The sequence below is a fragment of the Diplotaxodon limnothrissa genome, linkage group LG13 (assembly GCF_057381915.1).
Source record: "Diplotaxodon limnothrissa isolate DT_005_m linkage group LG13, D_limnothrissa_male_GT1.1, whole genome shotgun sequence".
NCBI classification, from domain to species: Eukaryota; Metazoa; Chordata; class Actinopteri; order Cichliformes; family Cichlidae; genus Diplotaxodon; species Diplotaxodon limnothrissa.
Genome location: NC_140608.1, coordinates 6,236,817 through 6,260,801, shown reverse-complemented (window position 1 = coordinate 6,260,801; position 23,985 = coordinate 6,236,817). Strand labels below are relative to the sequence as shown.

General features: G+C 38.1%; 1 protein-coding gene across 1 annotated transcript in view; it reads right to left on the bottom strand.

The window, feature by feature from the left end:
* srbd1 (S1 RNA binding domain 1) overlaps positions 1 to 17,169 on the bottom strand; it is a 50,541-nt gene extending 33,372 nt beyond the window's left edge. The window contains exons 1-14 of the mRNA XM_085369071.1: positions 17,114 to 17,169; positions 16,694 to 16,758; positions 15,252 to 15,654; positions 14,746 to 14,985; positions 14,036 to 14,202; positions 13,217 to 13,334; positions 12,939 to 13,077; positions 12,649 to 12,745; positions 12,365 to 12,554; positions 4,663 to 4,766; positions 3,638 to 3,745; positions 3,318 to 3,475; positions 1,938 to 2,028; positions 1,629 to 1,736 (exon numbers count right to left, since the gene is read on the bottom strand). Coding sequence (XP_085225197.1) covers positions 1,629 to 1,736; positions 1,938 to 2,028; positions 3,318 to 3,475; positions 3,638 to 3,745; positions 4,663 to 4,766; positions 12,365 to 12,554; positions 12,649 to 12,745; positions 12,939 to 13,077; positions 13,217 to 13,334; positions 14,036 to 14,202; positions 14,746 to 14,985; positions 15,252 to 15,654; positions 16,694 to 16,758 — 1,988 coding nt within the window. The 5' untranslated portion in view covers positions 17,114 to 17,169. The remainder of the gene's footprint in view (positions 1 to 1,628; positions 1,737 to 1,937; positions 2,029 to 3,317; positions 3,476 to 3,637; positions 3,746 to 4,662; positions 4,767 to 12,364; positions 12,555 to 12,648; positions 12,746 to 12,938; positions 13,078 to 13,216; positions 13,335 to 14,035; positions 14,203 to 14,745; positions 14,986 to 15,251; positions 15,655 to 16,693; positions 16,759 to 17,113) is intronic.
* Positions 17,170 to 23,985: the final 6,816 nt, after the last annotated feature.

The window sequence follows — 23,985 nt, the reverse complement described above, 5'->3', positions numbered from 1 at the left end:
GTGCTCAAAAGAAAAACCGTCTGTCAGGAAAATAATCAAGTGGACATTAACTTACTAAACGCCTCGCTTTCACTGTTTCTGTTCTAAAAAGACGACAGAAAATGTAACATGATAGAAAAAATATGGGCTATTATACCAAAAGCACAACCTTTGAAGTGTGTGTGTGTATATGAACTCCAAGGTGCTCAGAAAAAAAAAAATTATACATAGACATTCACATATCACTTAAAGTCACTTTAGGCTGTGGTCCCACTTCTAACCCCAAGTCAACAAACACACATGGAACTCAGTAGAGAGTGAGCGAGATGGAGCAGGGAGAGGCCAGTGGTTATTATGCTTGGACACAGGTTCTGTGCTGTTATATTCTTAAGTTTGGACTGGGCCTGGTTACAGACACAACTTCAACCACAAAGCGTCTCTTTAATTGGACCAAAGCGTAACAAAGTCCAGATGGCTTTAATGGACAATATTCACTGGAGGACACATTCCTCTTAGTCTTACTCTGCATCTGTGTCCTGCTTTCTCGCTCACACATATAATGCTTTTTGTTTTTTATTCTTCTACACTTCTCATCACTGTTCTCCCCCACTGTTAATCTTATTCTGTACCAAGATCATAATAACTTATTAATCATCATAATACTATGGGGGTGGCTGTAGCTCAGGTGGCAGAGCAGGTCAGCCATTAATCAGAAGGTCGGTGGTTCGATCCCAGGCTGCCTCCTGGCTGCATGCCAAATATCCTTGGGCAAGATACTAACCCCATGTTTGCCTACTGGTGGTGGTCAGAGGGCCCGGTGGCACCAGTGTCCGGCAGCCTCGCCTCTGTCAGTGCGCCCCAGGGCAGCTGTGGCTACAATGTAGCTTGCCATCACCAGTGTGTGAATATGTGTGTGAATGGGTGAATGACTGAATGTAGTGTGAAGCGCTTTGGGGTCCTTAAGGACTAGAAAAGCGCTATACAAATGCAGGCCATTTACCATTTACCATAACAATTCCAGATCTTGCTGATACCTCCCCTCTTACTCCTCTTTCATAATGAAAGAGATTACATATTGGCAGTTAAGTTGTATAAACAAATCAAGGATATTTCAATGAATCACTTACTTAAAGGTTTTTTTAATATTTTGGTCCTAAAAAATCCTTGGGTGTTTTCTAAGAGTAGGAACCATGAGTGCAGTTAGCCTTGGCTTAGCCGAGCAGTATGGCATGTTTTTTGCAAACACCATAGAGAGGAAAGACAACAGACAAAGTTAACTTTAAAAATAGTCAGAACAAATACAGTTGCAAATATGTATTAAACTTTGAATTATTTCAGCACCAGTTCAATTCAATTTGTTTCTGGTGTTACACAGATTCATAAAGCTTGAGCTTCACTTACTACTATGTAATTTTCCTTTCAGAAAAAAACACATATCTTGCAAACCATCCAAAAATATCTAAAGGTCCACAGTTTACAGCCTTCTGTTACTGTTTAAGATGCAAATCTTGCAAACCCAAGAAACATTAAACTGTGCAATAGAAGTCAGCCCTCTGGAGAGTCATCTATCAGCCATCTTTTATAAGCATTTATTTCTACTCAGGATAATAAATAATTTACGAACTATTCCAAAGTATAGTGGACCTTACCAATAGGACACATCCAGCGGGTGAAAATACCGCCGGGAGATGAGGTCAGCGAAGAAGGACTCTGTTTCCCGACATGCTGTCCCATTGCCAATGACAACCCTACTACAGCTAATATGGACAAGATGAAGAGGAGAAAACTGAGGATTAAGAAAAAAAACATCAACCTCTGAAAAACTGCAACTGGGTTTTGAGTTCCCTCCAGATTTTAATAATATACAGTTCAGTGGACTTTATAACACCAAGAAAGCAGACAAATACACAATCTGCACAGAAATACTATGATTAACAGTGACTCTTTAGTTGTAATACCTGTATTTGGTCATAAGGTGGCGTAATTTCTCTGCTTCCCTTGGTTGGTTTGAATTATGCAGGTACACAACATCAGTTTGGAGAATCTGACCTTGGACAGATAAAAGTAGCAAGAGAGAGAGAGAGAGAGAGAGAGAAATTACAATATTGCTGATATGTCACTATGATGACAAGAGGAATTTAACAGACAAAGATGTATGCTATAACGTAATGTCTCTTCCCTCTAAGTTGAGTACACAACCTATAATCCATCCAAGCTGCGCCAGAAAGTCAGTCACTTCACTGCTTCATTAAAAGAGAAGTTTAGATCTGAAGCTGTGAAATGATGTGAGCCAGGAGACACAAACCTGTGACCACACCACACGGTATTTGATACTATTTAAGTGTGCCAGCATGACTTTTGGCCACACAACTGGTAACCCAGAGGGTGGGGCAATCCCTTGCCAGTTTGAGGGCACAACCACTGAGTGACATGTCAAAAAAAAACAGTAAAATGGACACAGCACATACACATAGTTGTGTGCACACAAAAAAATAAACCCACCAGGTTCATGCCAGCTCTATCAAATCTAGTGGTGCCTGGTTACACGGCAACCTTTCAGAAAAAATCTTTGGCTTCATAATTTGCCCAGTAACAACTGGAAATGTGTGCCATTGCTATGTATATCCAGGTTTGAATTATCAATAGCAAAGGGAATTAAGCACAAGTGTCAGAAATCACAAGACACAAACGAGGGAAATAAAAATTCACTAGTCATAAATTTGAAAGGACACTTAAAAAGTGTGATAAAATACAGTTGGCAAAAGCAATGATGTGAATTTATACTTAGTTATTGTATTAAAATATGACAATGAATTGCATTAACTAAAAACAAACCATCTTGGCACAGCTGTTCTCCTGAGATACAATGCACTGCAGTACTCAAAACTTTCAAAAGGTTTAGGGTAAAAGGGTAAAAATACAATTCCCTTTATAGTTAATGGACAAAGGTGCTCTTTGGAAAGGGCTACAATGATTACAATCACAAAAAGCCTTTAGAGATGCTTTTTGAGCAGCAAAAATGGATGTGGCTCATGGCTTTGTCTCCCAGTCAGATAACGACTCAAAAACATTTGTTGCTCTACATCCAGTAGACCGAAGTCCAGGACAAAGCCCTGATTTGAATCCCTGGGTAAATCTGTGGGATTCTCCGATTCTAAATTGCCTTTATATTTCCATCTTTCTTCAACATCAATGTGATTTCATCATATCTTTAGCAATAAAATGTATTTTTTGTATTATTTGTGTAGGTACATGAGTATGCTTTTTATACACTGACTTGCAAAACCAAGAGATAGCTGACAGTGAGTCCACTTTTGTACATTTTTGTGTTTACTTACTAGTAGGTGAGAGAATTGCCAGCTTGCAGCCATGTCTGAAGCCAGGGTCCACCCCCATGATGACACAGCCTCTCACTGGACACACCAACAGGCGCTGGCGGAGGTTGCGCACAAACATGGCGATTGACTCCTTCTCCGCTGCACTCGTCAGCTTAGTCCTAAAGAGAGAAAATGCAAGATAGAGACAAATAGATAAGTTAAAGAAGAGAATGACAACATCAACAAAAGAGAAACTGAGAAAGGATCAAAAAAGGATCATGGTGTAAATGGAAAAACTGATATTGGGTGAAAAAACACTTTAAAATCCAAAATCCACTTACCTGTAACTCCTGGTGAGGAAAGGAAGAATAAGCCTTTTATATGAATCCTCCACTGCATTCCTAATGATTGCATGAAGTTCTTCTTTTGCAAATGTCTTTGGCCTCCACCTGCATTAAAGCAGTGGGGGTAAAGAGTGTGTTCTTCTGCAAGGCGTTTCTACTGCTTAACGTATTTTGTCAAAGCAAATGTGCCTTTGCAAACTGACTCTTGTGCTCCCAAGAGATGCTTTGCAAATGTCATCAAAAACCCAATCTGTACAGAACCTTTTATTATAGTTTAAACCAGGTGGAGTGTTCTGCTTGTCATATTTGGTGGCACATAAGGAAACTACTCCTTTAATCATGAGAAATACGTCTTATCATTAGAGTAACATTTTGTTACCTTGCTTACAAGATGCCTAAGAATATATATTTAAAAATGGATAGCGTACTTTACAAATAGTACTTACAAACAACTGCTATTTGCTTCTTTTTCTATTTTACTGATTATTTAAATGGCTATTTCAGAGTGGCAAAAAACAGAATTAGCAAAAGTTGCTGTTACCTAGGAAAGTGCTGTGCTACTCATGCTTCCCAAAACTAATATTAAAAAAGAATACTAAGAAAATATTCAAAATTATGAGAATTGTTGCTAATAATAATTTCTCAATGTAAAATCTAATTTAGAGATACCTGAAGCATAAGTCAAAAATAATGAATGGATTGTATTCAATTTGGAGTATTAAAAAATATTAAATTTTCATTTTTGTCCTCTTGAAAAGCAATAATGACTCTCCAGCCATTTCTTAGTATTTCTATTACCGACTTCAGCCACAGGAAAAACAGCCACAAAACATACAGCACTGGTATCATATGTTCAGTTTTGTGCCTTTTGTACAAAAATCTTAAAGTCAACAACAGATGCCACACTTTCTGCCTTCTACAGTTCCAGTTTTGTATTAAAATTTTTAACAAAACATCATATTATCATGGCAGACACATGTGTCAGTGAGTGTAACAGTGTTTGTGTATTACTTGTGTCTGACCTGTTGTTGATGCACCACCTAGTGAAGTCACTCTTCACCCTGTCGGGGATGTTCACCTTCACTGTCAAAATCTTGAGACTCTCCCCTCGGTTAATAGCCAGCGTCTGCACATATATGCACACATGAATGCAATACATATATTTCCACCAGTTACCGCACAGACAGTTAAACAAGACTCGCTGTTGTCCCTAAAACCAGCATCCACTGAAATCATAAATATTCAGATTAATTTATGTGTGTATATGTGATATACTTCATTTGAAGTATGATAAATAGCAACGGCTAGCAGAAATATTTTAGAAAAATGTATATTTTATGTGTATATTTTGTTTTAAAACACATAAGGCTCTGTCGCTTTAGTGCATGAACACGCTTTACTCACACAAACATACAAAAAAGAAAAAATCTTTGAAATCTCAATACACGTGCGCTAAAAGTGATGAGCCTAGGAGTATATCCCGTGGCCAGGCCTGTTTTGCTGTGCGGTCGTTCCCCCCTCAGAGGAACTGTTACATGCTGTTAAGCAAACAGTAGTAAGTGTCTGACCTTTTCAGTGGGGAACCTTTAGCCTGCCATAGAACAGGGCCAAGAAACAAGACGTCAATCTGGAGCCCAAGCGGAAGAAGCAAGCTGACAAATGCCACCACCATGCCACCATCAGCACTGAGACCGCAAGGCCTTCCCCCCACCCGCACCCACACAGTGCCACAACCATTACCACTCAGCAGCACCCTCGGAAGGGATGCGCCCATGTTCAACACACACACAAATAAAAACATAAAACACAGCTAATGGCATGGCAGAGACACGGATTAATGCAGCAAGTTTCCTTAAATAATGATGAAAGTTAAGATTTCTCCTGTGTTGACATGTTTCTCCCCAGAGCTGCCTCGCTGACTATGAAGAGATTTCTCAAAGAATCTTTATCAAAGAACTAAAGTTTAAGAGGTAGTCTTAAAAAAAAAAAAAAAAAAAAAAAAAAAAAAGGCAAAACACTTCCTTATCTTGGAATTTAGGAAAGCCCATGAGTGAAATTAAAGCAGTAAATACAAAACAAAGCCTTGTTAAATCTGCGCTCTTGGGCTTTAATTATTTTGGGTAATTAAGAATGACATATACTTTTATAGTGTTATTCATACGACACTGTCTGGCATCAACGTGTGTATCATCAACTAGAAATAAGAAAATATTAATAAAGTTTTCAGAAATTCAAGAATTCATAACACTTTAAGTAAATAGAAGCTGCACAGATAAACATAACAGTCTATCTATATACACAACACTATAATGTATGATAAAGATATAATTCAAATATGTATTTCTTATAAACAACCGCAAAAATGCACAACTGTACCAGAATTTTAGCTGCTGCTTCTAAGGTTTTATTGATATCACAACCTAAATGGAGAAAAAAAGAAATCTCTCCACAGTGTAGTGGTTTACACATTCAACAGATCACCAGTTCAATTCCAGGAGAAGACACAAATTCCTTTGGTATTGCATCAGGAAGGGTATTCGGTGTAAACCCTTCGAAATCAAACATGCAGAGATACGTGCTGTGGCAAGCCTTGGTGAATAAGGGAGCAGCTGAAAGTAGCTTTCTGGAAAACAAACAAACACTAAATTCATCTTCCTTGTTGCTGGTATGTATTCCAAATTCAGCTATGGTGCCAACAAAAGTAAAAGATCTAAGTTCATCCAACAGCAATTTTTGTTCATGCTCAGGTTTTTTCTATAGCAGATGACGGTCCTCAGTGATGATAAACACCAGTGTCTGGTGCTTCTCTCACTTTCTCTCAGTTTCTATCTGAGTTGGGTCACTGATGGGACACACAGGGTGATCTGGAAGGAAGGGTGATGTGAGACAGAGTAAGAACTGTGTTTGTGTTTTAGATGGGCCCAGAGTGACAGGTAACCAAGTAGTGGCCAAACCCTGACAAGAGCAGACAGACCGTCTCTTCTAGATGCCCCTTATTCCTCCCACCAGCCCTGAAGGGAGGGCAGTCAGCCAACAACTATACTCTGTCTGTCTCCTTCTCTCTCTCACCCTTTCTTTAGAGGAATACTGTCATCAACACATCTATCCATCCGACATATCAAGGATAAACAAACAGACACACATATTCAGTGCCAACTTGCAGACTTTTTGACTTTGTTGACACACACAGGACACATTGTATATGAGTGACGAATGTGGTTGTATAACAGCTGAACAAAGCTGTCAGTAGAATGCTCAATATCCCTATATAAGTGAAGGCCAGTAGGATTAGAAATACAAAACTGGGCATATAATGGTCTGGATAAACAATAACCAGTAAAGTATATGGAATAATAAAACAAAAGTATCTTTACACAGTTTGATTTCATTTAAAAAATACGCTTTGTAAGGAACACACATGGAGTTTCCCATTCTCACTGTCGCACAGTGACGTGTTCTCACTACTGGTGATATGTCGCTTGGTTTAGGTAAAGGTAGCGAATAAATACATTAGGTGCAGAGCGTGAGGGAGGAAGGAGACAGGACACCTGATGTCCACTCGTAATCACTGATTACACAGACTTTGTACTACCCAGGTGGCAAAATAACATATTTTATATTTGACACATGAATCTGATTCAATATACCGCAAGTTGTACAAAGTTATAAAATCCTCAGAGCATCTCGGGCATTAAAACCATTACATAAACTCAAATATACCACATGTACAGTACACACACACACACACACAAACAAACAATTTTGCAGTACAAAATGTGAACATACAAATAATCTTGTTTTTCTCCGCCTGTCCATCAAAAACAAGTGTTTAATTGATAAAACAGTTCCATTCACCCAAGCTTCTCTGCAGGCAAGCCCCAGACTGGAGTGCTGAACTACCATTTGATCACAGCGCAAATCGCATTAAAAACAGCCCACTGCATGTTTAACAAATCTTCCCTGGCATACTCGAGAGCATAGCAGCTGCTAATAGCTATAAGGTAAACGTGTACCCTTCAAAGAAGGCCTCAAATCATGTTAGTCGGAATTAAATCTGAGCTAAAGAGGGCACAGCTTAGCCTGGTGTGTGGTGTGCTCTTACAAAACTGAGGAAGTTGGACAAGTGAAGAACAAAAGAAGTGGCAGGCGCAAAAAACTATCAGCAGATGAACAGTAACCGAAAGTCGTACCATTGGGAAACAGTAACAAGAGATTTTGAATGTCCTTCATGAAGCCTGGAGAACTATTCCTGGAGACTACATAAGTTTGCCTTAGAGAGTTCAGGCTGTGTTGAAGGATAAAATGATACCGACTTTTGAGCTTGTTGAAATTGTACAAATTCTGCTTTTGTCTTATATACGCTACAATAAATCACTGTACTTTTTCCCCCATTTTCACTCATAAGAAATCATAAGAAAAGTTGGATTTTTTGTGCCTGAAATCATTAGCTGATTAACAAGACAACAAAAAGTACTGAATTACTCATTTATTCCTATAATTTGTTTATATTTTCAGCCCTTTTTTCAAGAAAAGTTGAAAAATGCCAAACCAAAAAGTTTCAACTTCTAAAGTTCAGGAATGCACTCTTTTCCTTCACTTCATGTGGTCATAAAAATCAGTGACATGGATTTTAGAAGGCAGCACGAGAAAAATCATCCACCAAATCTGTTATTATGGATTCAGAATTAAACTGTCATTTCAAGCCCGTACTTTTGAATCAAGGTGAACACCTAATGTTCAGATGTTACCTTCTTGCTTAATTCTTTTCCTTAATGTATTTAACTTTGACGATGAATTAAAATGTACCAACACCAAAACCTAGAATCCCTTTTATGTGTTACTTCATTAAGGAGATTAAAATTCTGAAGATGTACTTTCCATGCTACCTAATTTTGTTTTCCACCACAGGAGATCTATACTTCCACACACCCTTAATACAATGCCTTGCACTTTATTTTTAACAAACTACCACGGCTGGGGCTTAATAAAAATGTGCTAAAGCAAACGGGCAAGTGTGTGCTCACACACATGCCTCCTGTCAAAACACATCTCCCACCTGCTCCCCCTAACTGCCAACTTGACGGCTAGAAAAGGTTCATATTAGCCGGAATCTGACAGCTCGCAGGGTCACAGCAGCCTGTGGATTAACGCTCCGTGACAAAGGCGAGTCATCGAATTAAAGGCCTTGCATAGAAAGGGGAGGAGAGGCGCAAAGCGGAGGTGATGAGTGGATTGGAGGGCTGACGTTTAGTCAGAAAAAGAGGGAGGCAGAGTAGAGCGAAGCAGGAGAGATAAGTGACGGAAGCACCTCAGCACCACTCATCTGTCCATGCTCTGCCTTCCCTTACTGCCCCCCACTCCTTCTCCCCGTCCTTTTGTCCGCCTGTGGGCCCAGCAGCAGTAGCTGTCACTACAGGAGAGCGCCTGTCAATCAAAGCTCCCTAATCCAATGGCATGTCGGCAGGGGACATGTCACATATGTTAAGAAGAGAAAATGAGGGGACTCACAGGGTGCGCTTGTGTGTGAGCAAGTGTGTGTATGCATGTGCGTATGCGATTAAATGACTGTAGGGCAGAGAGCGGTTGCCAGAGAGTGTGGTGTGGCAGAGACAGCAGATGATGGAAGCTGTGGTGACACATGAGGCCCGGGCCCAACTCTGAGTAACCCACCAGTCACTAGAGGGACAGAGGGGGAGCAGAGGATGTGGTGCAAGATGCAGGAGGGCTAAATATGAAGGCACAGACAAGGCTAACTGTGACTGACAAGGCTAGCATTCAGAAGTGGCATGCATTAAGCAGACAGAAATGACACAAGCAGATGGTGTGCATTTGTTCATGTTTATGTGCATGCGTGTGTGTATTTGAGAACTAGGGTAGTCAAAACACACTCCACAGCTGTAAATGACCTTTATGATCATCAAGAAGACTTGACTTATTTGTTGCTTTTCAAGTTTATTTGTTTTGTATGTATTTTCTCTTATGGCTGGGTTATTACTTGTCTCATTAGTTATATCATAAAAGTAAAGGTGTTAGAAGGAGTAATTCCAGTCGAGGTAAAAAAAAAAATAGGCACAAGAAAAAGTGTGAGTCTCAGCAGCGTAAATGTATCTTACAAATAAAGCAAACTGTCATTCTTTTTGTTTGGTTTTCGCTGTGGAGCAATTTTAGCCACCCTTTTCCGCAGAATTGTTCAAATTGAGCTACACTGAAGGGTTTTTGAACATGAACAGCCTATTTAAGGTCACGCTAAAGCCTTTCAATTGGACTTAAGCTTGGACTTTGACTAGGCCATTCAAAACCTTTAATTTCTTTTTTTGTTTAAGCCATTCAGAGGTGGACTTTCAGGTATGTTTCAGATAACTGTCCCACTTTGTAACCCAAGTGTACTTGAATTTCAGGGCACAAACTGATGGCCAGATATTCAGGATTCAGAATTCATGGTTTCATCAAATACAAGTCACCCAGGTCCTCAAGAAGCAAAGTAGTCCCAGAACACCACATTTCTACCACTATGTATGCTTGTTGGCACAATATTCTTATTATGAAATGCAGTGTTAGTTTTATGTCAGATGTAAAAGGAGTCAAAACTCCCAAAAAGTTACATTTTTGTTTCGTCAGTCTACAGAATATTTTCCCAAATGTCTGTGAGATTATCGTTTATTTATTTATATAGCACATTTAATTACAAGACCAACGTTAACTAAAGTGCTGTACAAAAATACCAAATAACTAGTACCAAATAACTTATAATATTAGTACCAAACACCAAATACCTCTCATACTGTATTAAAAGCCAGTGAATACAAATGCGTTTTAAGATGAGATTAAAAAGACTGACAGTAGTTGCCTGTCTGATGCATAGGGGTAGATTATTCCACAGTTTAGGTGCTACGGACCCAAATGCTTGATCACCTCTGTGAACTAGCCTTGACCTTGGTATGGCTAAAAGCAAAAGCTCATTTGATCTAAGAGATCTAGAGGGCGCATATCGCTGCAAGAGGTCAGACAATTGCCCGGGAGCCTGTCCATTCAGGGGCTTGTAAGTCAACAATAAAATTTTAAAGTCAATTCTGAAGTGAACAGGGAGCCAGTGAAGAGAGGCAAGCACCGGCGAAATATGTTCACATCTTTTAGTTCATGCAGCTGCAGCATTTTGGACCAACTGCAGTCTTGCAAGGCAGGTCTGGCCAAGTCTAACATATAAGGAGTTACAATATTCCAGCTGGGATGTAATAACAGCATGGATTGCCCATTCAAAGTTTTTAAAAGACAAAAATGATTTCACCTTAAAAGCCTCAGTTTGAAAAAAGACCAATGTACAACTGAGCTAATCTGTTTTTCAAAGGTGAAATTGCTGTCAAATATAACCCACAAATTTTTGGCATGCAGCTTAATAAAAGACTCAAGACTGCGCAGGTTAAAATGAGAGGTGCTGGGATTGACACTTGGTCAAAAATTATCACTTCAGTTTTGTTGTCATTAAAGTTAAGGAAGTTAGAGGCCATCCGGGCTTTAATTTCACCGAGACACTGAACTAAGGGCTCCAGTGGAGCAGGACAACTTCTCTTCAGTTGAAGACAGATCCGAGTGTCATCGGCGTATGAATGGAAACAAATGTTATATTTTCAAAAAATTAGACCTATGGGCAGCATATAAATAGAGAATAAAATTGGCCCCAGTATAGATCTCTGGGGAACACCACAAGTAAGGGGAGCTGAAGAAGAGATAAAAGCTCCAAAGCTCACAGAGAAAGTCCTGTCAGATCAGTATGACCTGAACCACTCTAATGGAAGGCCCTTGATGCCGCAATGCTCCAATCGTGAGATCAAGATGCTGTGGTCAACAGTATCAAAGGCAGCTGTCAGATCCAAAAGCAAAAGCACAGCTGAGTCTCCTGAGTCAGGGACTAATAAAAGATTGTTAAGAACTTTTAAAAGTTCAGTTTCAGTATTGTGAATAGCTTTAAAACCAGACTGAAACCTCTCAAGAACATTGTGTCTATTTACAAAAGAACTAATACAATCTTTTCCAAGATTTTCAATTGGAAATAGGTCTGAAATTTGAACGGACACGTGTTGGGCAGGGATGCCAAACATCAAAAGTTCAAAACCTGAATGAGAGTCAGTTAAGAGTTGTTTGCATGCGAGCTTCTCCCTAAAAACAGCCGCCATTCCACCACCACGCCCAGTCATCCTCGGCACGTTAAGAATTAATATCAGCTTTCCTAAAAATGAGTTTAATCACAGTTAATTCACGATTTTATAATGGGGCCAATTACTTTTTCACATAGGTTTAGGTAGCATTTTTTCCCTTAATGAATAAAATCATCCTTTAAAAACTCTATTTTGTATTTACTCTTGTGAAATGTATGTAATATTAAAATGTTTTCTGAAAAAGGAAAATAGTATTAGTAATAGCACTATATATGCAGTGCATCAAAGCCAAAATAAAAATATCCCAAACTCTAAAATATTCAAAGGACTTGAACTGATTGTTTGTTTTTTTGGTGGCTTGGCAGGCCAGTTATAGCTAAAATGTAAAGAAAGAAAGAAAGAAAGAAAGAAAGAAAGTGTACTTTATTATGTTTATTACAAAAGCACTCGAGAAAGATTTTAAGCTTATAATCACACTCCAAATGGTTACGCTTCTGCTATAAAATGTATTTGCACAAAACTTTTAAGGTAGATTGCAGACAATTCTTAAAAGGATAATTAAACTTCCTACCTGATGGGGTTGGATACGTTGGATGTTACAGGTGAAGTCAAAGTAGAGTTGGAACTTGTCAATGTCCTTGTTTTTATTTTGCTCGGCGCCTGCTTTTGTTTTGTGGCCTTGGACAGGTTTCGCCTGTTCCTTTTCCTTTAATGCCGACTTAGACACAGACGACTGTATGCTTACAAAACTTTTCTCACATCTGGCACAAAAAAAGAAAGACATACAATATTAATAATTCATGAAGATACAAGAAAAATGAATTCGATTTTATGTGTATGTAGACAGACTCCTACAATGTCTTCACGTAGGTGAGTGTTTCAGGATCTTTGGCCATCATATCAGCCAATATGTGCTCCACACCTGTAGCCACTTCTTCCACTGATGACAGACCTGTCACACATATACACACATCAATAATGTACTTTAAATGAGTCAATAAATCTTTAAGAATTTAGAATGTGATTGTGTGTGTCTTCATCTGCATTGCATAACCATTTAAATCATTTGGTAATCATTGGCTGGTTCAAGCAATACACAAAACAGCGCAGACCATGACAAGAGTGTGCACATGTTTATCAGTTACCTTCAGTACCAGGTTTTATCCATGCCCTTAAATCTAGAGTGTGTGGTGTGTTCATCAATGCAGAAGCAGCGTCCTCAAGGCCAAGTGCTTTGGCCCTGCGAGCTTTTGTCAGCTTGCTGCCTTTCTTATAGGGGGAGTACTGCAGGCAAAAACACAAACACTGGACTGAGCTAGTTATTAGTGCTAGAGCCCTTTTCATGTGTGGAGAGTCAAGAATGAACTAATCTTATTACAGTTAATTGATGGATAACACTTTGGAATACAAATTTGATTCTGACCACATGATCCAGTTCATCAGCTGAACGGCAGTTCCTCAGGTTTTGTTCCAGTTCAGTTGTTAACACCCCATCTTTCTTCAGGGTCTGAACCACAGACTGAGTCCTCTTTGCCAAAGAACTGAAGAACAAATATACACATAGAAGAAAGACAGATTATCAACTGTGCAGGACAAACACACAGAAATCAGAGAAATACAAATCAGCCACATGCAACTATTTCAGGCTTTAAAGCTTGACATATAGCACCATCTAGCTGCAGGACTCAGTATAGTCAGCTCATGTGGTTTCACAAATCTAATTCCAGTATTCTAAAATGCTCTTTCCATGCTTTTAACATATTGAGGGCATGAGTAGTGTAAGTAGTATAAGATCCATCCATCCATCCATCTTCTTCTGCTTATCCGGGGCCGGGTCACGGAAGCAGCAGCTCAAGCAGAGAAGCTCAGACCTCCCTCTTCCCAGCCACCTCCTCCAGCTTGTCTGGGGGAACACCCAGGCGTTCCCAGGCCAGCCGAGAGATATAATCTCCCGTGTCCTGGGTCTGCCCCGGGGCCTTCTCCTGGTGGGTCATGCCTGGAACACCTCACCCAGGAGGCGCCCAGGAGGCATCCTTGTCAGATGCCCAAACCACCTCAACTGGCCCCTTTCAATGTGGAGGAGCTGCGGCTCTACTCTAAGCCCCTCCCGAATGGCCGAATTTCTCACACCATCTCTAAGGGAGAGGCCAGCCACCCTTAGAGATAGGGTGAATCTGAATCTTATGAAAGTATAAGATTCATTTTTTTTTTTTGTTTCATTGAACATCTTACATTCACTTACCATAACTCCTCATAAACCATCTGGACATCTCGAACAGCATCAGCATCCATGTGGTTAATCATGTCTTTCCTGTAGCGCACCATGAACGGCACAGTGTTCTCCTCACGAAGCAGCATAATGATGTTTGCACATACCCATCGCTCCACACATGTCAAGTGGGACAGCACCTGGGGGGGAATCACACACACAGGAATTGCAACTCTGCATCTACTCTACATGCATATATACACACACAGTTAAGCAGGTAGGCAGAAAGACACAAATTAACCTTCAGCAGAGAGCATTTGATTATATTTGATATGCAGAATTCTGGATCTTTGTGTGTATTAACTGATCACTGTTTTTTAAATATGTCAGTGTGCATTAAGAACGGCTACTTGTATACTTATGATTTTCAAACATCAGTAATGCAATACACTAAATTTGAAAAAGCAGTTGTGACTTTTTTAAAGTGGCATTTCTCTCCAGTAGCTTATCACCTAAACTGCATATGCGAATCACTGTCACATAGCCTAATTTAATTCTTGAGTCATAACTTTATGCAAATGAAGGTAGAAATATGCTTTTTGGCCAGGTGGTGGTGGTCACCTTCAAACTGTTCGTTTATTAGAGCATTTATTTTCTGTCTGAAACTAAGTGAGGTGTCTTTTTACCACCTGACAAAAAACAAACAAAAAAAGAAACAATTCCCACATAATATATAAAAATACCTCTATCAAGTCCCAGTTCATATTGAGTTCATTCCTCAAAGACTGCGCTTCAGATGATGGTAAATTAGTCGGCCGTCCCATGCAGGCAGCACTGGTCTTTTGTTTCTTTAAACAGGGCTCATCAAAAGTAAAATCCTCCGCATCTACTTCCTCTTTCTTCACTCCAAGCCAAGCTTGTGAAGACCCCTCGTCTGCCCATCTGTCTCTCTGATAGGATTCTGACACAATAAATGACACCCTCTACAAGAAAAGAAGAGAAAGAAAGGAAAACAAGGAAAAGATGAAAGAAAATATAAAAATGCAAACACAAGACATTTAGAACATGGACATTTTCTGCAGACATCAACTCAGAATGTAAATATTGATGTGTAGTTCATTGTCCAGTTTTTAATATTATAAATACAGCCACAGTTTTGTGTAATTAATGGGTCACAAAAGTTAACTTATAATTACATTCTAATATGTTTCATTTGGCTGTAATTATAAACACTGAAAGTTTGCCTTACCTCTTCCTTCGTTCTGACACTTGTCCCGCTCTCTTCAGCCCTCGTTTCCTCTGGACAGTCAGTTTGAATTCCTCCTGTTTTTTCTCTATAATCATTATCCACTTTTTTCCTCTCCATTCCAGCCAACACTGAGGATTCAGAATCCTTTAGACTTTTAGCAGCCTGTGTTTTTCGTCCTGCTGCAGGTTTACGTGGTGCCCTTAGCTTAGGTTCTTTAGGCACTTTGGGAGCTTTAGGTTCTTTGGGTGCTTTTGCCTCTTTTGGTTTTGCAGTTTTCTTGGCAGTTGTTTTCTTTTCACCAGTTGCAGTACCTCTAGCAGTTTTGTTGGGGGCTTTTGACTTTGGCTTCGGTGGCCTCCATTCCTCAGCATCCTCATCACTACTCACCGTTTGGGAAAAAGATCTGATGGTGGAGTAAAGAAAAAGAACAAAATCTGTCAATTATAACACCAGAACCAAACTTGAACCTTTCTAATAACTTTATAATGTTTTTCACAGGTGTTTAATGGATTGATAGTTAGTAACATGGAAGCAACCCGAACAATTAGTGACATATTTAACATTTAACACGTAATACCCCTTTCTAAGGCCTCACAAAGAAGGCCTTAAACTTCAAATGATCCAAAATACAACACCTGTTTTGTCACTATAACTAAAATAGAACAAATATAACTTTTAAAAGTGCTTCATTTTATAATTCATTTTATTTCCCTTAATGTCATTGTCTAGGAATCCGTTTCCTGATTGGTCCATTAAAGTTTAAAACACATTACACACAGTAACTATTAAAAAATAGATTAATACATGTTAAGTATGTATCTTATTAATAGAATTAATACTATTACAGATGATGGCTGTTGCAAAAAAGCTATCTGTAGCAATTTCGAAGACATTAGGGTTTAAGTGACCTTAGCCTGTGCCTGTCATGTCTTCCTATGTTTTTATCAGTTTTGATTGTTTTAAATGTATAGCACTTTGGTCAACAGTTTTTGTTTTAAATGTGCTATATGAATAAATTTGACTTTGACTTAGATTATCATAAAAGACTAGCTCTAGACTTGGTGAAACTTGTTTGTTGTCTGCATACCATCTTATCCACAAGATCCTGAAATTCTAGTACCTTAAAATTCCCAAAAGCAGAACATACAGAAATCCACCACTTTGTATTATTGACCATCACGTAAACAGCTTCGATTTAAACCACATAATGCATTTTTTTTAAGCTTCAGTTTGTGAAGCTATGATGTAATTCACTTACTGCACACTAATTTATAACTCTCAAGGGCTTTTTCATTGAATAGAGAAATCTTTTAAAATACAGGATTTAACAAATGTTTTAAGCAACCTGTTATGAAAACAATGGAACATTATTTTCTGCTCCTGACCACAAATACTGTACGGCCCTACTGAGTGGGTGAAATGAACGAGTAAAAACCACTTACAGGTCGGAGTCCACATCTTTGTACTTTACAGCGTTGACAGTAGTCGCTCTGGGTCTTCGCATCATCTGTTAGAGGAGGTATTTTGGTAAGAAGCATTACATCAAATTTCATCGTTAAAATCATATCACATCGTGTAAAATTATCTGGCTTTAACAATAATAGTGCACTGTCAGTGCCGTTGGGCGAGAGTTACGTCGCTAAACAATACTCAGCCCATTGTATTCAACCATAAGACCATTTATTTTTGCTGAACTTGAATTGTACGTGTCTGCTAGCTAACAACAGAATCGGCGTTATGTTGGTTAGCTGTTTCAAATTTGCCGCTACATGATGAAGCAAGCAACGTTACTGACATAACGAAGCATTTTAATTCATGACACAATTTTTCCGCACGGCATAAAGCGTGACTACCTACTATACCTTTATACTGTTGATAATACTCAAACTATTTGTGGTTATTGCGCTGGAATAGCACTTTGTGCAGTACAACGACTGCTTCCTGCAACAAAATGGACTGAGCCAATCACAGCAACCAAAAGTCTTAAAGGGCCAAAGACTCTTCTTCCTTGTATTTGTTGTGGAAGGTGCACACTGCCACATACTGCAAAGGAGTGGTCAAACTCATTTTAGCTGAGGGGCCAAGTACAGCACAGCCTCAGTTTCGTGACTTGGGAATTTGTGAATTGTAAACGAGAGTATGTTTGCAGCTGGCTTTATGGCATATGTAATTGTAAGTTTCCCTTCCAGAAGGAGATTCGTTTGTCCTTTTTCACCTGTCCTGTCGGCAGCTTTTCCAATCTGAATTATCATCTGAATTTACTGTTGTGCCAAAACTATTCACTTTTCCAAAATTAGCTTAATAAATTCTCTGTATCTCTATCCTCTTGTTTGTGTTTACCTTTTTCTTTTATCTATTTACGTATTAATTTCCTTTTTTTTTCTTTCTTTCTTTTTTTTTTACAGTTTTTCTCCATCGCTTTGGCTCAGTTCTGACAGCAGAAAGGTCATTCTCGCTACTCTTAATGCAGAACTCAAATCTGTGACGCATATTCTCACTCATATAAGACATTCTCCTTGTTTTTACACACACTGCTATTGTGTCTACATTGTTTCTACTATTATTTCTACATATACCTCATATGCCTCACTACTATAGCTATTTGTTTCTGTGTTGATGCACTTCTCACTACTCACTTTTATGAATTCTGTATGGATGTCTGAATCCTCTGTATGTATGAATATGTATGAAAGAGCAAATACACTAACACTATGTCAGAGGTTTACTTGCAACCAATAGAAATGCATACTTGACATGGATTTGAACTGACATTTGGTGAATGTGGAGGCCATATGACTACGATGTTTTTCCAGTCTTCTATTGTCCAATTTTTGTGAGTCTGTGCAAACTATAGCCTCAGTTTCCTGTTCTTAGCTGACAGGACTGGCCTCCAGTTTGGTCATCTGTTGCTGTAGCCCATCTGCTTCAAGGTCAGATGTGCTTTCAGAGATGCTCTTTTGCATATCTTGCTTGTAACATCACTGTTGTCTTTCTAACAGCTTGAATTAGTCTGGCCATTTGTTTTCTGACCTCTGCATAAAGTTTTATCATTTTGCTTTTCTCCATTTCTGTAATTTTGTAAGTAAGTAAGTAAGTAAAATTTATTTATATAGCGCTTTTCACAGATAAAAAAAATCACAAAGTGCTTTACAACACAGGAAATAGAAATATAAAACAATATAACAGTAAATAAAACAGCAAATAAAACAATGTAAAACAATAAAACTATAAAAACAGCATAAAAGGAAATTAATCATATGCTTTTCTAAATAAAAATGTCTTCAGCTGTTTTTTAAAAGAATCAGTGGAGTCCGTGCAGCGGAGAGACAGTGGAAGAGAATTCCACAACCGTGGTGCCACAGTCTGAAAGGCCCGATCACCACGAGTTTTAAAACGAGTGCGCGGTACCACCAGCAGTCTCTGATCCCATGACCTTAAAGCCCGAGAAGATGAATGTGGTTTCAGCAGGTCAGATAAATATTGACGAGCTTGACCATGTAGGGTCCTAAAGGTTAGAACTAAAATTTTAAAATGAAACCTAAAATTTATAGTCAACCAGTTAAGGGAGGTCAAAACTGGAGTGATATGAGATCTTCTCTTGGTGCCTGTTAAGAGACGTGCTGCAGCATTCTGCACTGTCTGAAGACGATTTAAGGCAAAGTTGGGACAATGTTAATGACTTTCTTTTTCACCCACATTTGGATCACTTAAATCTACGACAGTCATTCAGGCAGTAATGCCTGGACTGGAAACAAACATCCTTAAAATATTACAACATACCAAGCTTCTGTGATTGAATGCAAAACAAATGTGCTGTTTGATCTAGAGCCTGCACTTGTGACTGAAGAATAAATACATTTTATTTTGATTATGTAAGTAATGTAACTTCCAAAACAAAGTTGTGGAAGGCCTAAACTTAGTTTTAGAACAATTAAATCTGAGACTTTGTTTCATTGTAAGATTATAACAATGATGGCAATATAATTGTTTGATGTTCAGAAGAACAGTGTCCAGTATGTTGGCTGTTATACTTTTTTGCATTTGAAAATAAAAGTTGGGCTGATTTTAATGCCATTACAAGAATTGTTGTTAATGGGTTTGTTTGTTTTTTTTAAATCATACTTGCATACAGTGTTCTATTAATACAAGTGTTGTACTAGAAATTTCAAGGATGATAAAACATAATGTGAATTTATGAACCGCACCAAATCACAGACTTTTGTAAAGTTTTAAATAAATCCTTCTCATTTCATTGTGTTTTGAAACACTTAATATTAGGCCTATATTTTTGCTGTACTATTTTGAAAGTAAGTAAAAAAAAATAGCAATTTGATGTCTTAAAATGACAAATTTTGACAAATGTGAAAAAGATTTTGATTGTTGTAGTGTCTTTTGAACAGGTTAGTCTGTGTTATGAAAAATGCCTTAACCATTTTGACAGCTGCATTAAGAGTGGTGAAAATTGTTCCAAAATTATTGAGAACAACTGTAGGCTTATGGTTGTGATAGTTGCCACTAGTACTTCTTGTTTTTTAAAAGGGGAAGATGTTATCAGAACGAGTGTGTAATCAATACTTCACGTGGATGACTCAAAGTTATGAGCACACTGTCAAAACTCTGCCCTGAAATTCTTCACTCGGTGCTCAATTTGAGTGTTTAGAGGCCAGCCCACTTACTGAGTTTAAATAATACTGAGATTTTTATTAAACAGAGCAGAAATTAATTGAACTGAACTTTCCTTTTTCTCGGCTGTGTGCACGCAAGCAATTTGGTAAATGTACTAGTTCTTCTATAGCACTTGTGAGCACTACTTGAACACTCAAAGCACTTCATACAACATGCTTCCTTCACCCCTTCATGTTCTATATAACATTCACACTTGATGTAATGGAGAACAATCTGCAAATTGTTTAGTATCTTGTCCAAGGATTTTTGCAATGAGGACTGGAGCAGTCAGGGATCAACGTACCTACCTTCAGCTTGCTCTACTTTCTGAGCTACAGTCTGTTTTGAATTATAGTGAAATTGTCACGGTTCTGGGTCATTTTGACCCAGCTTTTTCTGTTTCTTATGTTTTGGTGTTTTTCTGGATTATGATTTATGTTCTGATTATTTAGAGATACTGTTTTGATTATTGTTATTATTGCAAGTTTAGTTCAGTGTCAAGTCTGTCTCACTCTGTCTAGTCCGTGTCTTAGTAAAGTGTCTTGTTTCCTGTTTTACTTTGAATGTTCACGTTCATGTCTGATGTCAGTGTGTTCAGTTTTACTTCTCCCCTGTCTCGTTAGCCTAATTTCTCCCAGCGGTGTCTCCCTCCTGTTTCCCATTGCCTGATTACTCCTCTGTGTATATAAGCCCTGTGTTTTCCTTTGCTCTCTGTTGCGTCGTACTCTCAGATTGTGCCTGTGTGTTTCTGTTTCCAGTTGTTCATTGTCAGTTCATGCTTTGTTTCATCACCAGCAATAAAGCTGAGGGGTTTTTTGAGTTGCAATTCAGTGTCCGAGTCCTGCATTTGGATCCTCATCTCCGCCTGCCCGCACACAGAGCCCTGACAGAAATGCCTGTTAACTGAAAATTGAAATTAAGCTATTGTTATATTATATTATATTATATTATATTATATTATATATGTCTTAGGGTGATTTGCGTACATATACACATGTGGCACAATAACATGGTAACAGGGACACCGCGTGACCTGAGTGTAAATAACTTTTTGTGTTCCTCTATGCATTACACAGATCAGGAAAGCCCCAAGCAAGATGATACACATGAAACTATCTTCATCTTCTTCTTTTGGCTGCTCTCTTTAGTGGTTGCCACAGTAGTTGTCCTATTCCTAACATTATCCTCTGTCACATCAACCCTCCTTCATTCCACACATCTTCTATCTGGTTTTCCTACTTTTCTGCTGCCTTGCACCAGCATCTTCAACATCCTTTGCCCAGTATATTCACTATGTGTCCATTCAGCCTTGTCCCTTTACATTTGTCTCTAAAGCACTCAACTTATACTTTCCTTCTGATGTACTGATTTCTAATTGTCCATCCAACTCACTCCCAATGAAAACTTTATCAACTTCAACTGTGCCACCTCTGGCTCAGGGTTCTGTCTTTTTGTCAGTGCTATCATTTCTAAACCACATCTCACTACCTTGTCTCTTGCAGCTTCTTACAGATCATTCCTGAAAAAAAGTGCATCAAAAAATAAACAAGGAAAATTATATAAACAACTACAATACTACTGCTGTACTATTGTATATTACAGGAAATTCCCACTATATATGGTTACAGTATATATGCGTATGTAATTAGTCACAACACACAGCTGTGATACCAGAATGAGAGCATGTGTTACTATAACCACTGAAAAAAGTAGGAAGTGATTTGCTAGCAAACACTAACACAAAGTAAAAGATATGTTGTATATAAGTTATAATACGTACAGATGAGAAATGCATAAACACAACAAAATGTTTTTAGTAGTGAAGTATGTGAAGCATATGAAGCATAATGATAAAAGACCAATGTAAGGACATAAAGAGTGGTTAGAGTGACATTTCTGATCGGAGAACTGTGTCAAAGCAATCAAGAAAAACTGTTTTTAAAAAAAATCCCCAGTATCACTTCCTGTTGCTCTGTTCAGCCTCAGATTTTTATCAATTTCTCATTTACATTTTTCCTCTGGTACATTCTTCTTCTGGTATAGTAAAATCTATACTCTGTATTCGTCTGCTTCTTGTGTTTTGTTCCCTTTGTTGCTGAAAAGTACTCTATTCCTCTTCCTCTTCACTGGGCTGACTTCATTTCCTGATAAATGTCCATCTGACCAGGCTCCTCTAAGTTTACAAATTGTTGTTGTGGAACTAATGTTGGTATAGTTGGTCTGACTCAAATTTTGGATGGAAGTCTTCAATACAATATGTGAAAAGATTCAAAACTGTTTATTATGTTATGGACATGAGAAAGAGCATTTCTCATTCTTTGACATCACTTATAAATGTTTTCAGACATTTACAGCACTGAAAATATTGAATTTGTAAGCTTGAACCATCTCATTTTTATCATAGTTTCATTTTAATGGAGAGAAACAGAGTATTAACCAAGAATCCAGCAAAAGCTTCAGCTCCCTCCAAAGTCACCAGACAAAGGTGCTCCAATACAGTGCTCCAATACAGTGCTACAATATGTGTAATAATAAATATTGAACACGCTTACTGAAATTTATTTAACACTTCGTACAAAAGCCTTTGGTGGTGATGACAGGTTGAAGAGGCTTTTTTTCATTGTCTTCCTGAAACGGCCACCCTCGTTTCATTGTCATCAACCTGGTAGATGACACCAGTATTTTTATCAAGAATGTCTTGGTGCATTTTTCCATTCCTCCTTCCTTCAATCATAAAGTGTGCCAGTGTCGTATGCTGAAAAACAACCCACACCATGATGTTCCCACCACTGAAGCTGGTATAGTGTTTGTTGGGTGAAATCCAGTCTCCTTTTATCTCCAAACATGGTGTGTGTTATGGCACCCAAATACCCCCATGTACACCTCTTCATGGAAATGGGGTCTACATGGTGTAAATGTACATGGTATACATAAAAATCTACTGAAAATGATTTGATAGGGTTTCCCCCATTAAATATAGTATAGTGATTTTAAAGAGCGAAAGCAATGATACTACAGAAGCCTTTCCCTTTTCCTTACTCTTGAAAGAAGGTTATCTCCATCGCCCACATACTCAGAAAATCAGTTTCATTTTGTGTAATGTTTGTAATTTCAGAACCTCTTAGGCTACCAGAAGAATTAAAACACGAGCACAGAGACTCATTATTACAACTTCAACCAAACCACTCACAACTGTGATTTTGCAACCTCGTCTGATTTTAAGTTATCTGACTTGCAGTACTGTCCTGTCAAATCAGGTGTCCAATATACTTTCACTTCCTTTAGCCAGTTCAATTGGGTCTTTGTTTTATTACTCTGACGTCACAACAAATCTAAATCAAGAAATACCTCAATGATTTTACAATGCTGCATATGTCTAAATTGTAAGAAACTAAGCAGTGTCCACACTTCAGATGTCATTAATTGGTGGAAATTTACAACCAATATAAAGAGAGGAAAAAGGAAGTCTGTAAGCCGGATGTGTGGATATTTATTTGAAATATATATAAATATACCAATATTACTCTTTCCTTTTTTTTTTAGAAAAATCTCCCATGTTAAATATATGCTAATGATATATATTTAATATAATAACAGATTTTATAAATGAGTGTTAACTGGGGTCTGCTTTTTGAATGGTGAATGAAAAACTGTCTTTTTCAAGAGTTAAGTTCGATTCAAGGATGTAAAGACATTACAGGAGTGGGTTGGAAGCATAATTGTTCCTCAATCTATAGTTATTAGTAGAATTTTGTTAATATTAGATTTAAATTTAGAAATAAAGATAGAAATATTTTATTAAAGACATAATCGGTAGTACAGGTATTTTGAAAACACAGTATGTTGTTTGTGTTGTTAACAAAGTTAAATTATTTACAGATATTTAATAAAATTCAAAGATATACCCCATTTACTTCGCCATATAAAGAGCTCAATTGTTTTTCCAAGACTAAACGTCTGTATTCTCTGCTCCTAGTTACAGATGATGAACTATTACAAACAGCCAATCACAAATTCAGTTTGTGAAAAAAACGCCAACCAGAGTAGAGATTGGCAGTGCGGGATTCCC